At 36.5% G+C, this 13,955-nt stretch overlaps 1 protein-coding gene across 1 annotated transcript; it reads right to left on the bottom strand.

The window, feature by feature from the left end:
* Window positions 1–632: 632 nt before the first annotated feature.
* On the bottom strand, window positions 633–13,665 carry stk17b (serine/threonine kinase 17b (apoptosis-inducing)). Its single transcript, XM_073846119.1, has 7 exons — window positions 12,911–13,665; window positions 7,998–8,210; window positions 7,757–7,895; window positions 7,533–7,659; window positions 7,362–7,410; window positions 6,074–6,253; window positions 633–3,129 (listed from the first exon to the last, which is right to left on the bottom strand). The coding sequence occupies exons 1-7, from the start codon at window positions 13,027–13,029 to the stop codon at window positions 2,892–2,894; spliced, it is 1,065 nt and encodes a 354-aa protein (XP_073702220.1). The 5' UTR covers window positions 13,030–13,665; the 3' UTR covers window positions 633–2,891.
* Window positions 13,666–13,955: the final 290 nt, after the last annotated feature.

The raw sequence follows: 13,955 nt of genomic DNA, 5'->3' as shown, positions 1-13,955 counted from the left end.
GGAATAAATTATATTTTAAACTATATTAAAATAGAAACCACTATTTTATATTGTATTAACATTTCACAATATTACTGTTTTATTCCATATTCTTTAAAAACATTAGAAGGCTTACTGATCACAAAATTTTGAACGGCAGTGTATGTGACCCTGGACCACAAAACCAGTCATAAGGGTAATTTTTTTGTAACTGATATTTATACATCGTAATGAATGAATACATAAGCTTTCCATTGATATGCGGTTTGTTAGGATAGGACAATATTTAGCTGAGATACAACAATTTAAAATCTGGAATCTGAGGGTGCAAAAAAAAAAAAATTTGCGAAAATCGCCTTTAGAGTTATCAAAATGAAGTTCTTTGCTCAAAAATTAAGTTTTGGTATATTTACGGTAGGAAATTTACAAAATCTCTGTATGGAACATGATCTTTACTTAATATCCTAATGATTTTATAAATTATATAAAAAAAATCTTTAATTTTGTCCAAACATTGTATTGTTGGCTATTGCCACACATATACCCATCTGACTTATGATGATTTTGCAGTCCAGGGTCACGTGTGTGTGTGTGTGTGTGTGTGTGTGTTAAATTTTAGGTGGAAATTTAAAGAGGAAAAAAAAGTCAGATGATGCATTTCAGAAGTATAAGAATTTATTCAAGTCTGAAGCATGTCAGAGCTATATTTTAAATAAATCAATATCGTTGCATGAGGGATGTCTTATTTTAAAACCAAAATTGGAAATGTTTCTTATGAGTCATAAACCAACAACATACAAAATCTATATTAAGGGTACATCCTTTACAACTCTAGACTCTCAATGGCTTTATTAGAATTTGTGTAATCATTTATTCTGGTACATATAACTCAAAATACACAGTTTCCATCATGAAATCATATATCTTCCATTATCAGCTTTCACTAATCCAGCCTAAGATAGTAAGAGAATTAAAAAAGCTTTCTGCAAACACCACAGCGACTCAGAAATGCTCTCCAAAGCCTAGCCTCTATTCTCTATTGAACTTCAGCTTCAAATACCTCATGGCCCTTAAACATTATTGAGCCTGTTTCCCAGGCAAGGAATAGATTCAAGTTTTCCTTTAAGATGACGGCATACAGTGAGCACACGACCGTGACAAGAGCCTCTCGTCTTAGGAGACAATAGTCCTATTATGATTGCAGACTGGTGACATCTCTGGGAAACCGTAAGGCCCTGAGCACACAAACACACATGAGCTCTTCACACCTCTTTAAACAGAGAACAATAACTCAAGGGCTCGGCCCTAAGACTGAATTCTGCAATACTAACATTTCCAGTTCTAACAACCGCTCAGAAAAGCTGGCAACTAAATATTACACGGATAAACCTTAAGCTAGTTGTATTTTCTTTTTTGCATGACGCCACTTTCTGATGTGCAGACTACTTTCTAACATTCATTTGCCTTCATTCCACTGTACTTTCATCACAACCAAACATACTTCACTATCTGAACATAACCGTATCATTTGGACAATAACAGTCAACTTCGATAAGCCATCTTTTCACGCCCTACAAATCCAAGCCCATAAATATAACTTGAACACTGTTTTCCTTTCTAAATCCAACTGAATACACATTTCCATTACCAAAACCACACACAAATAATTTACTTTAAATAAAACAGGCCATCAGTTTAAAGAGCGTACAAGTATCTCATTTAAAAAAGGATAAACATGAATAATAATACATCCACAGAAATGTGCTGCACTGGTAGATCAAGTGAGGCTCAAGCATTGAACAAAATGCACACCAAGGCACTGTAGAAATATACACTGGTAAACTGTGCAGTTACAGCTAACCCTGAGAACAAGGCTCGGAATGAACGAGTATTGAAACCTCCATCAGTTAATAGCATTAGCTTAAAAACACCTGTACAAAAAAGGGTAACAAAAACCCTGAGTTACCTCAGATTGGTGCATAGATAAAAACTGTCATTTCAAGATTATGTATATCATAGACCATCACAGGCATTGAGATATTAGGCGCCTGCCATGGGGGAAATGCTAGAGTGTTGCTTAATAATAGTTTATTACACAATAGCTTGGCAGTAAAAAAGAAAGTATTTAAAACAAAAAAAAAAAGATTTTAAAATCAGTAGATACAGTTGATATACTAAATCGAATGAGTTACAAATATTTTCTCATATTTTAGTGACAAAAACACATAATAGAGGGTTTAAGTGCTTTCCTGTATTTCTTTCGTCATTATCTAGGAGGAAGTTGTGTGACCAATACAAACGCATATTTGTGTAATCCAGGGTGTGTTGTGCGTGTGAGTTGAGTCACATTTTTGGAGCCCACTAATGCATCAATGCCACAAGAAAGAAGAGGATGTTAGACAAAACACACCCATACACCGAGGGCATTCCTGTAATGAACCTTTTTAACAGAGACCATCTCACTAGGTGTTTTAGAACTCTCTTTAGTGTGCTCAATCACTCTCATCCTTCATTAAAGCAGAATTAAAAACCACTGAATGCCCTGCCGCTCTCATAAGAGAGCGTCTGTCTTTTTTAAATCCCTTAAGTGCAGTAATGGAAATCATGTTGAGATATGGGCTAAGATCAGCAGAGAGTCAAATCGATACTGAATGGCATTTAAAATAGAAATATATTCAAAATTAATAATTTAAAATCCAAAGAACAACAGGAAAAAGCATCTTGAGACAGGACAGCAACATAGATATTTCGATTCTCGCTATTATAATATTAATATTATCATCTTTGGTCAGCCAAAGGATGTTGAAAACAGCATTAGGACTGAAGCGTGTTTGCTGGTGCTGTGTGGGGGCCAACAGAAAGGACCAAAAATGTGACAATGCTATTCAGTGCAAGTGCATTTCCCTTTCGGATCAGCATAAGTGGTCACCGTCGCCCGTGGCTGACATGTCCTCCTCAAAACGAAACCTTTTGACGTGCGGCGAGTCCAGAATGTTCTCTTTGTCTTCGGGATCCTCGGGTGGCGCGGACCATTTCCCACCGAAACTCCTTTCCCGGGGAGTGCGTGGGGTCACGGGGATCGGATCAGAACCTGAATAATGGAGCCACAGCCAGGGATGGGTCATGCAATCGGCTGCACTGGGACGATCCCTGACAAAGAAGAAAAGAATTCAGGTAAAGGACTTTGAAACGTGGCTGTATGAAAGTATAATCCTGGAACTATCTGTAAAGGGCAGTAATAAATCAAAGTACATCAATTAGTTTATGAGAGCAAGTCCAAATATAACATTTTAAAGGGTTCATGAACTGAGAAACCAAAATTCCCTGATATTTTGACATGTGAGAGGTGATTGTACTATAAAAACATCTTGTAAGTTTCAGAACAAAGCCAGTCTGCCAAAATGAGAAGTTGTGGATAGTGCCACATTATAAATGACCTAATAATGTGTGGCTAAACACCGCCTCCGCAGAAGAATATCAGCACCTGCTTCTACATTGCTGCCTGTTTAGCCCCGCCCACTGATTCGCACATTTTGTGTAAACAATGAGAGGCGAAAGCAGGTCTACGCAAAAAACTGACAGGATTTTTAAAAAGATTAAGGCCAGATTTACTAAACAGGACAAATTAGTGCTAGATCACAATTTTATAAAAGCACCTATGGGAGAGGAAAATTCTGCATGTGATTTACTAACAACATGCACAAAAGAAAACACAGACGCAGCCAGATCATTTCCATTAATTACCAGCACAATCTACCAAGAGCAGCGCAAAATTACCGCCTGCTTTAAGACATTAAGACATTTTTTAAATGGTGCAAACACCAGTAATTTGACAAGCGTAAACGTTAGTGAATCGCATTGCATAATTGATTTTAATACTCTCCCCCCAAAAATTTTGCATCTCAAAGGGAAACGGCTTCAAATGCATATTCAATAGCGTCGGTCAGCCAATGATAGTGTCTTCAAACCAAACGTAAAATAAATTATTTGCGTGAGTGGATTACATACAAAGTCAATGCAAAGACACAAATAGAGGCAAATTCGCACCGGGCGACACAAATGACGTGAAATGCGAGACGCATTTGCCGTGGATGTGCTATATTTGCTTCAATCACGTCTTCCGCACGAGTTGAAAAAATTCAACAAAATGAAAGAGCATTACTGTAGCCTGAAATTTATGATATAGGTATCTAACTATCTATAGCATAGAAAAAAAAATAAAATCAGTTGTAGTTCAATGGTAGTTGTATTTTATTATAATGGCTACAGAGATGCTGCTATTAATTAAAAAAAAAATAATGTCAGTATATATACAGTAGTAAAATGTAACACACACATTGAAGGGTTACTCCAAATCAAAATGAAAATGTTGTCATTAATCACTTACCCCCATGTCGTTCCAGACCCGTAAAAGCTTTGTTCATCTTCTGAACACAATTTTAAGATAATTTGGATGAAAACCGGGAGCTTTGTGACTGTGCCGAGTAAATAACACTGTCAAGGCCCAGAAAAGTATGAAAGACATCACCAAAATAGTCCATCAGTGGTTAAACTATAACGCATTTTATGAAGCTATGAGAATACTTTTTGTACAGAAAGAAAACAAAAACAATGACTTTATTCAACAATTTGTCTCCTCCATGTCACCGTAGCGCCATCGTCCAAGGAATACTCTCCAAAATGGCGCTATGGTGACACGGAGGAGACAAATTGTTGAATAAAGTCATTGTTTTTGTTTTCTTTCCGTACACAAAGCTCCCATTTTCATTCAAAATATCTTACATTGTGTTTCGAAGACGAACAAAATTTTTACGGGTTTGGAACGACATGGGGGTAAGTGATTAATGACAAAATGTTCATTTTGGGGTGGAGTAACCCTTTAATGCAGGATTAATACTCATCTTCCACACAGTGCTGTGAAACCAGACGTATTTAGGACATCCACAACAGGTACAAAGCGGCAATCATAGTTATCTCCACCACGGTTGATCGAGCAATATTATTATTCACGCGAGTGACACGAAAAACATCCCACAAGTAATCTAGAGAGAGTGACGTGACTGCACATTTGGTGTGAACACACCACAACTGTGTCCACGTCTTTTCAGCGCTAATTCTTAACTTTATTCTTTAGAAAATCCCGGCAGTACTATTTTAAAACCAAAAGATGGTTTGGGCTGACGCAAACTGTTAGTAAATCTGGCTCTAAAACTAAAAGGCAATGCTGTGCTGACCACATTGAATCCGACAGTAACGTCACACCACACAAGTGTGAGTAACTGTTTTTATTGTGATCACTATTGCTTTGTCTGTTATTACAGATCTGAGTATATATGCGTTTTTAACCTTAATCACAGCAGATTCCATCTATGAGGAATGTAGGCTGTCCAACATACACATCTGTTAGCCAATCATAGCAGTGGGCGTTTACTTCATAGTCTACAATCTGCCACACCTATTCAAATAGAGCGTTCTGGTGAGGGGGGGTAAAAACAGGCCTATTACTTCTAAACTATAATGTTTTTTGTTGTAAAAAATCTTGATAACATTATTAGGGGTTCTCTGAGAACAGTACAAAATAATAAAAAAGGCAGTTCATGATCCCTTTAACTATTTAGAACAACCAAACCTTTTTGCTTCCATTTTTGCTCAACAGTCCATTTTGACCTCATTTAATCTCAGTTTGCTTTCATACCTGAATGTTGTCTACAAATGTGTGAATGTTTAAAGACAAGTGAAAGAAAATGAAACCTGGACTTTATACTTTGTGATAACCAAACAATCTCTAGCAAAGGAAGAAATCAGTACTCAGGAAGTACTTTGAGCCATGAAAGAGTAATCACTAAACAAGTTAATTTGTAAGCCTATTGAAATGACTTCATTTCTAAAACTGTGTAATGCATAATAAAATTGTCTGACCCAGAAAATTTGCTTTTCTTTTAGTGGCAAAGGGTTTGCCGTAGCACTTATCACATGACTTTTCTCCTAGAAGCAGCAGCGTACATTATTTTGTGTAGTACTGAGCTTGGCAAATAAGCTTCACTTCCTCTAACTGTCTGAAATCTGAGTCGCTCAGAACCAAGGACAGACTCACTCTGGCGCTTTGACCAGCAGTTTCCGGATGAAGTCGACAGCCAGCTCAGACACCCTTGAGAAAGCCTCTCTGCTGTACTCCACGTTAACCTGGGATACGTTTAGGAAGGTCTCCTGTTTATCATCGCCAGCGAAGGGAGACTCTCCTGTCACCAGCATATAGGCAATCACGCCCACACTCCTGATATAAATAGACACAATCAGTTTATACCATCTTATACAACCAATAAACAACAACATAAAGACACCTCTGGTATCAGACCATCCTGCTGCTGCCTCAACTGGTTTTCTTATCTTAGCTCATCTCCCTGCCTAATCATGCTGGTTTTAGATGGTTGAGGTACATTTTAGCGTAGCACATTCTACCTTATTTAGCATAAAATTAAGCATCATAACTGTTGTCAACATTAATAATAATAGGAAATGTTTTTGAGCATCAAATCAGCATATTAGAATTATTTCTAAAGGATCATGTGGCACTAAAGACCAGAGTAAGGATGCTGAAAATTCAGCTTTGCCATTACAGAAATAAATATATTATAAAAACATCTTTTTAAAGGGATAGTTCACCCAAAAATGAAAATTCCATCATTAATTAATCACCCTCATGTTGTTCTAAACTCATAAGGCCTCATCTTCGGAACACAAATTATAATATATTTGATAAAAACCAAAAGCTTTCTCACCCTGCATTCACAGCAGCGCAACTGAAATGTTCCCAGCCCCAGAAATGTAGTAAGGACATCAGTAAAACTGATGTCAACCGTAATTTTACAAAGCTATACAAATATTTTGTGCGCAAAGAAAGCAAAAATAACGACTTTACTCTCTGTCACCATTCACAAGAATATTACGACGGAATGGTCAGAAAGCTCTCGGATATCATCAAAAATATCTTAATTCACGCTTTGAAGATGAATGAAGGTCTTACGGGTTTGAAACAACATGAGGGTGAGTAATTATTGACAGAATTTTCATTTTTGGGTGAACTTTGCCTTTACCAAATGAATACAGCCTTGGTGAGCACAAGAGAATTTTAAAATTTGAACAGTAGTATCTTTTGTTTCTTTACTTAACAGAATATGATATGAGCATGTGATGGCCAGAATTTGCGCTACATTCAGAGTTTTCCATGAACTATGAGTATAAATAGAAATCTGTCTAATGACCACTGAAATTTCCATGACCTTCTACAATTTTATGAATGTCCTATGACTTTTCCAGGTCTGGATATCACTCTGTGGGAACCTTGTATATTGAAACACCTGATGAAAAAGATTAAGACTCACCAGAGATCTGTTGCTGTGGTTATTGGTTCATAGTTCAAGATCTCAGGGGCTGGATATATGACAAAAAAAAAACAAAAATAATCACTGAGCATGAACTCTTTTGTTGTGATGAGCTCATGAACACAGAGCTGTGTGTGAATTTAAAGATGAATGACACTGAATAAACCTTACCTACGTACTCGGGGGTTCCCAGAATTTCTCTGAGCTCCCCAGCAGAGCCTAACCTGCGGGCCAAGCCAAAATCCACTAACTTTATATCCCCCAATGGGCTCAGACTCGTCAGGAGAATATTCTGAGGCTAAATGAGAAAAAAAACAGTGCGTTTTAGAAGAAATATAGATAATCTAAATTAAAACACGTCCAATGAAAATGTTAAAGGCAGTCGTGCATCTAACCTTCAGGTCCAGGTGGACAACGCTGCTCTGGTGCAGTAGGTGAATTCCCTCAAGCATCTGTCTGATCAGACGAGTGATCTGACCTTCAGGCAGCAGCTCATCTGACACACAGTGGTCAAATATCTCCCCACCCGCCGCACTGGCGCACAAACACATTCACAGTTATTCTTAGTACTGAACTCAACAATCGTTCCATGAACAGGGACGTACAATTGATATCTCTAATCACAGCAGCACTCACTATTCCAGCATTAGAACGAGGTCATGATCGGTCTCATATACAGCGTGCAGGTTCACCACACGAGGGTTGTTTTTCGCCGCTTCTAAAACAGCAATCTCATGTATGACCTCTGCTCTGCAGTCGCGACCTCTTCGCCGCTTCTTGATGAACTTGGCAGCAAAGACTTTCCCTGTGGCCTTTTCCACACACCTCTTCACCACAGCGAACTTCCCCCTGAGGGAGACAAAAGACAGAGAAAAGAAAGAGAAAGAATAAAATGAGTATAATGGAGGCAGAATGTGACAAATGGAAATTTTTGAGTAACTTGAGTTCTAATATCATTCTTTTTTTATTTATGATGCACTTTAAAGATGTCACTGTTTGCAATCAGTCACACCTACAGCAGTTCTCTTTTTTACACTGACACAGATAGTTATTAAATGATTCAAACCCTCCATTAGATGTTCTCACAGTTTAATATCAGGTTGGATGACCGATGTGGGCCAGTCTTTACTCTGAACACTGCAATTACTGTCACAGCATGAACAGGTGAGATATTAGGATACAAACATATACTCAAACTCAATCCCACAATTTTTTGGACTAGACTGTAAACAAAAGTTGTCATTTCATACTGTATGTAGTGCTGTATACTGCATACTGTATCCATTTAGATCTTGGAAACAAGTCAAAGTAGTCAGCCAACATCACAATTTTAAGTAAGGGATAATCAACGGTTTGCTGTGCATTAAAGGATTTTAAATGCACGACGTGGAGGCTCGCGTCGGGCGCTTGCCTCCGCGAAGTGCATTTTAAATCCTTTTAATGCACGGCAAGCCGTTGATTATCCCGGTTATTCCATGGTCATTTGCAAAGTTATAGACAAGTTAAAACTAGTATTGCTCTTTGCAGCGCAAAATTTGACCAAATGGGTAAAAAAGACGGTTATTTTCGTCAGTTATGACACGCAGCTCTAGCATTCTGCCCCCTTCAAATCAGACACAGAGATGAAATAGTCCGGTAAGATCACATTTATTTGAATGCATTATAGCATTTGTTTCAGTAAATTATCGATCGACCGAGAGAAGGCGAGAGAGAGAGAGAGAGTGTGTGTGTGTGTGTGTGTGTGTGTGTGTGTGTGTGTGTGTGTGTGTGTGTGTGTGTGTGTGTATCGTAGACTGTGTGTATCGTAGACTGTGTGTGTGTATGTGCGTTACGTTACCTGCCTGCATGCTGTGCGTGTCTTTCTCTACAAACAACGAATTCATTCAAAAACAGCAGTTTTACCACTTCGTTGCTGAGGAATATAATGTAGCGATCTAGTATATAGGCTATTTTAATAAGAATCGCGGGCAAGAGCTGAGAAGAAGTTTATGTATGTGCGCAGCACAATGCGATCTCCGACCTCTCCCTCTCTCTCTATCTGTGTGTGCGTTTACGTGCATCAATTAAAGCAGCGCAGTAATATAGAACAGTGATTAAACTGACTTGGAACTACCTGTGCATTAAACGGTTTTACTGCATACCTGCCAGCCAATCAGAATCCAGTATCCAGTCATTCCATAGAATAACAAAGTATATACTACCTTTTACCTAACAAATGTTTGGTTATGTACTCACCAGAGTCAAAACTGTAATATTGTGAAATATTAACCATTCAAAACAAATGTTTAAAATATATTTTAGTATATTTTAATATGTAATTTATTCCTGAGATGACAAAGCAGAATTTTCAGCATCCATTACCCCGATCTTTACTATCACATGATCCTTCAGAAATCATTCTAATATGCTGATTTAAGAAACATTTCTTATTATTACTTATGCTGAACAACATTGCTTACTTTGTGGAGACTGTGACTTTTTTTCAGGATTTTTTTAATTAGAAAGTTTAGAAGAACAGCATTTATTTAAAATCCTTCCTAACATTTAAATGTCACTTTTATTTAATTTGATGCATCCTTGCTAAAAGCATTTATTTATTTATTTATTAAATAAAACTCAGTGAGATTTTTAATGTTTTTAAATATGTCTCTTCTGATCACCAAGCCTGCATTTATTAGAGTACAGAAAAAAACTGTACAATTTTAAAATATTACTATTTACTATTTAAAATAACTATACTTTTCTATTTGAATATATTTTAAAACATATTCCTGTGATAACTTCAGTCACATGATACTTCAGAAATAATTATAATATTCTGATATGTTCTTAAAAAAACATTAAGAATTATTATTATGGTAAAAACAGCAGAGTAGATTTTTTTCAGGTTTCTTTGATGAATAGAAAGTTCAGAAGAACAGCATTTATCTGAAATAGAAATCTTTTGTAACATTATAAATGTCTTTACCATCACTTTTAATCAGTTAAAAGCATCCTTACTAAATAAAAGTATTGATTTATAAATAAAAAAAATTATAACTCCAAGATTTTAAATGGTATGGTGTATAATGCAAAAAAAGCTATTTTATTTCAGATAAATGTTGACCTTTGGATCTTTCTGTTTACCAAAGAATCCTGAAAAAAAATTACTCAACTGTTTTATTGATAATAATAATAACAGAACAGCAAATCAGCATATTAGAATGATTTGAAGACTGGAGTAATGATGCTGAACATTTAGCTTTGATCACTTGAATAGATTACATTACTTTATTATTATGTATTACTTCATTATTATTTTGCTGTATTTTGGATCAATGCAGGCTAGGTGAGCAGGAGAGATTTTTTAAAAATACATTAAATATCGTTTGACAAGTGTATAAAAATATGATAAAGAAATGCCTGCATATGAGCAGAATCAATGCTGATATCTCCATATTTTATTGACATTTTAATCATTTCTGTGACTCTGAAAAATCCCTGATATTTCAAGGTTGTTTCCAATGCAAGTAAACACCAATAAACCGATTCAAAACGAAACAGCTCTATTTGAACAACTCTGCACGTCATCATGTCATAAAAACCATGCAACAACTAACAGTATTCACTCTCATATTTGCTACTTTATTACCGCAGAACTGCACTTTCCTCTACAGAAACAAGCAACAAAACATCTTCACATTGAAGAGATAAAACTGTAAGCAAACTGTGAAATAATTTCCTGTTAAACAACACAGCCAGCAGCATAAAAACAACCTGAATATGGCTGTATGTAAATGGTGAGAGAGAAAGAGGAAGAGACCAATGTCACTTCCTCTTTCTCAGTATTCACAGTACAATCTACAGCCCAGCACAAAACTGGGTCTGGTTCCCACATGGGTTTCCTTCCTGCAAGCTCCAAAGCCTTGCTGTAGTGCTTTAGCACTGACACACACACATATTAGTCACAGTTCAGTGAGCAAGGCCTTTCCAATCCTGAATAGCTAAGCAGGACAGACTCCATACACCAGACAACCTTCAGTCCTACTCACTCTGTGACAAAATAAACAAAAATAAACCAGGGACACATCTGTCCTACAGCTCATATGTGACCCTGGACCACAAAACCAGTCTTAAGTCGCTGGGGTGTAGCAATAGCCAAAAATACATTGTTTGGGTCAAAATTTTTGATTTTTCTTTTATGCCAAAAAATCATTAGGAAATTAGGTAAAGATCATGTCTATGAAGATTTTTTTGTAAAATTCCTACTGTAAATATATCAAAATGTAATTTTTGATTAGTAATATGCATTGTTAAGAACCTAATTTGGACAACTTTAAAGGTGATTTTCTCAGTATTTTGATTTTTTTGCACCCTCAGATTCCTAATTTTCAAATAGATGTATCTCGGCCAAATATTGTCCTATCCTAACAAACCATACATCAACAGAAAGCTTATTTATTGAGCTTTCAAATTATGTATACATCTCAGTTTTGTAAAATTTAACCTTATGACTGGTTTTGTGGTCCAGGGTCACATATGTCGTCTTATGATTCGGAACCGCAATACTTCCCTTAATAGTAATGATACTGTAAATATTACAGTAAACTAGTCAAACCAAAATTCATTTACACTCCTTCAACATTTTTCACATTAGTAGTTTATTCGCTATAGTTTAGAAAATGATAATTAAGAACTCTAATGTCAGATAACTTTGATTGAAAGGTATGTAATGGATTACAATCAACCAAAAATTCAGACAATTGTATGACAATATTTTAACAACTATCAATACTTTGCTGACCAACTACCAAGCAATGACAAAAATTTTTGTCAAGTTAAAATGTCTGAATTTTGGTCCCAAATTTTTATAAATTGTATATGTCACACTTATTTTTATATCCTCACTTACATAAATGAACTATAGTTTGCTGCAACCACTAGTAAAAAAATATCAAAAATTATATATGGTTTCTAAATATGTTTGTACATACCCAATGAGATTTATTAAGCAAGGATGAATTAAAGTGTTTAAGACTGACTATAAAGGCTCTTAAAATAACAAAAATGTATATTTCAAATAAACGCTGTTCTGTTAAACTTTCCATTATCAGTCAATCTAGAAAAAAAACATATAATCAGTTTAATTACCAATTTATCAAATCAATCATTTATGAAGGACCATGTGACACTGAAGACAGCTGAAAATAAACGCATTTTGAAATACATTAAAACAGAAAAGAGTGATTTTAAATTGTAATAATAATATTCAAACTATAAGCACAGTCCAAGACATGAAATCACATATAGAGCATTGATAAATAGTTTTCTATGGTTCCCTAAAACTAAAATTTAACAGTACTTCTGTACCAGAGAATTTCAAAATTTATGACAGAACAGCCACATTAGTAACAAAATACCTATAACGTTACATATTTATATAATTTGTGCAGTCACTTTAATGTTCAACATCCATAAAATGTTGTGACAACATTATATTAAGCATTTTAAGATGGAAACACTTAAAAGAAGGCATGTTTAGGTAAGTTAATAAGGAGTATTTGACACACCTGCCCAGTTCGTTGCTCATGTCAAACACGGCGTCCAGAGGATCCGTGTGGATGTGAGTGTGGATCTCTGACAGCAGAGCCGAGGATCCACTGCGACTGTCCAGCCTCCTCCGGGCCATCTCCACCACCAGAGAGTGTCCTGCAAGTGTCCAGTGAAGTCTGCAGACCGCTTACTATCACTTAACCAGCACTCTGCTCATGTTCAGACTCACAACCAGGAAAAAAAAAACACCAACTGCCACCGGCCTCTTCACGGTGTTCACGCCGTCAACGGCAAAAAGGCTTCAGGAAAACAGTGTTCAGTTCGCGGTTATTCGGAAAGAGTTGACAATAAATGAATTCGCTTTAGCGGACTGAGTTCAGCCCAGTTTAAACACGATAACCGACGCTAAGAGCCTCCCCAGCTAGCGCAGATTAGCTCATTTAGCCCTCAAGATACCGCTAAAACTCCCAGATTAAACTCTATCCTTTATTTAGACAAACGTACAAAGAGATCCGCCTCATTTTGTTGAAAATACACAACGACCGACAGACAGACAGCGTTATGTTTCACGCAGGACAAAATCACTAAAGTTTAGAACGGACACCCTCTTCTTCTTCTTACGGGAACAACAGCGGACTATCTGTAATAAACTGAAGGAAGCTGAACACGAGAGTTAACACGCTTGTCTGACTAGTCCATGCTGAGGTAAATCGGTTTCGGTTGTAGGATTCGGCTCTTGTCCACCGGTTCCACGGTTTCAAATTCTGCTCTGATGCCAGCACGAGCAGCGAGGCACTACGTCACCACCAGCGTCATCATCGTTAGAATTCGCCCATTGTACGATAGATAGATAGATAGATAGATAGATAGATAGATAGATAGATAGATAGATAGATAGATAGATAGATAGATAGATAGATAGATAGATAGATAGATAGACATCTAACGCTATGGACAGTAACGATAAATAGCCGATATTAAGATACTGTATTTTTTTTATATTTATGGGCCATTCTACAGAACTACTGCGTTGTCCCACACCCAAACACACATTTAAAATAA

This window comes from Garra rufa, chromosome 8, assembly GCF_049309525.1.
Source record: "Garra rufa chromosome 8, GarRuf1.0, whole genome shotgun sequence".
Lineage (NCBI taxonomy): Eukaryota > Metazoa > Chordata > Actinopteri > Cypriniformes > Cyprinidae > Garra > Garra rufa.
The sequence above is the reverse complement of the archived record's forward strand: the minus strand, read 5'-3'. Positions and strand labels throughout refer to the sequence as shown.

Excerpts from the sequence above, each read along its gene's own strand:
- stk17b (XM_073846119.1), bottom strand. The coding sequence starts at position 13,029 with ATGGCCCGGAGGAGGCTGGACAGTCGCAGTGGATCCTCGGCTCTGCTG. Across the intron at positions 7,896-7,997 it reads CTCGTTCTAATGCTGGAATA|TGCGGCGGGTGGGGAGATAT; the intron begins GTGAGTGCTGCT and ends TTTGTGCGCCAG. Across the intron at positions 7,411-7,532 it reads GGGAACCCCCGAGTACGTAG|CCCCTGAGATCTTGAACTAT; the intron begins GTAAGGTTTATT and ends TCATATATCCAG.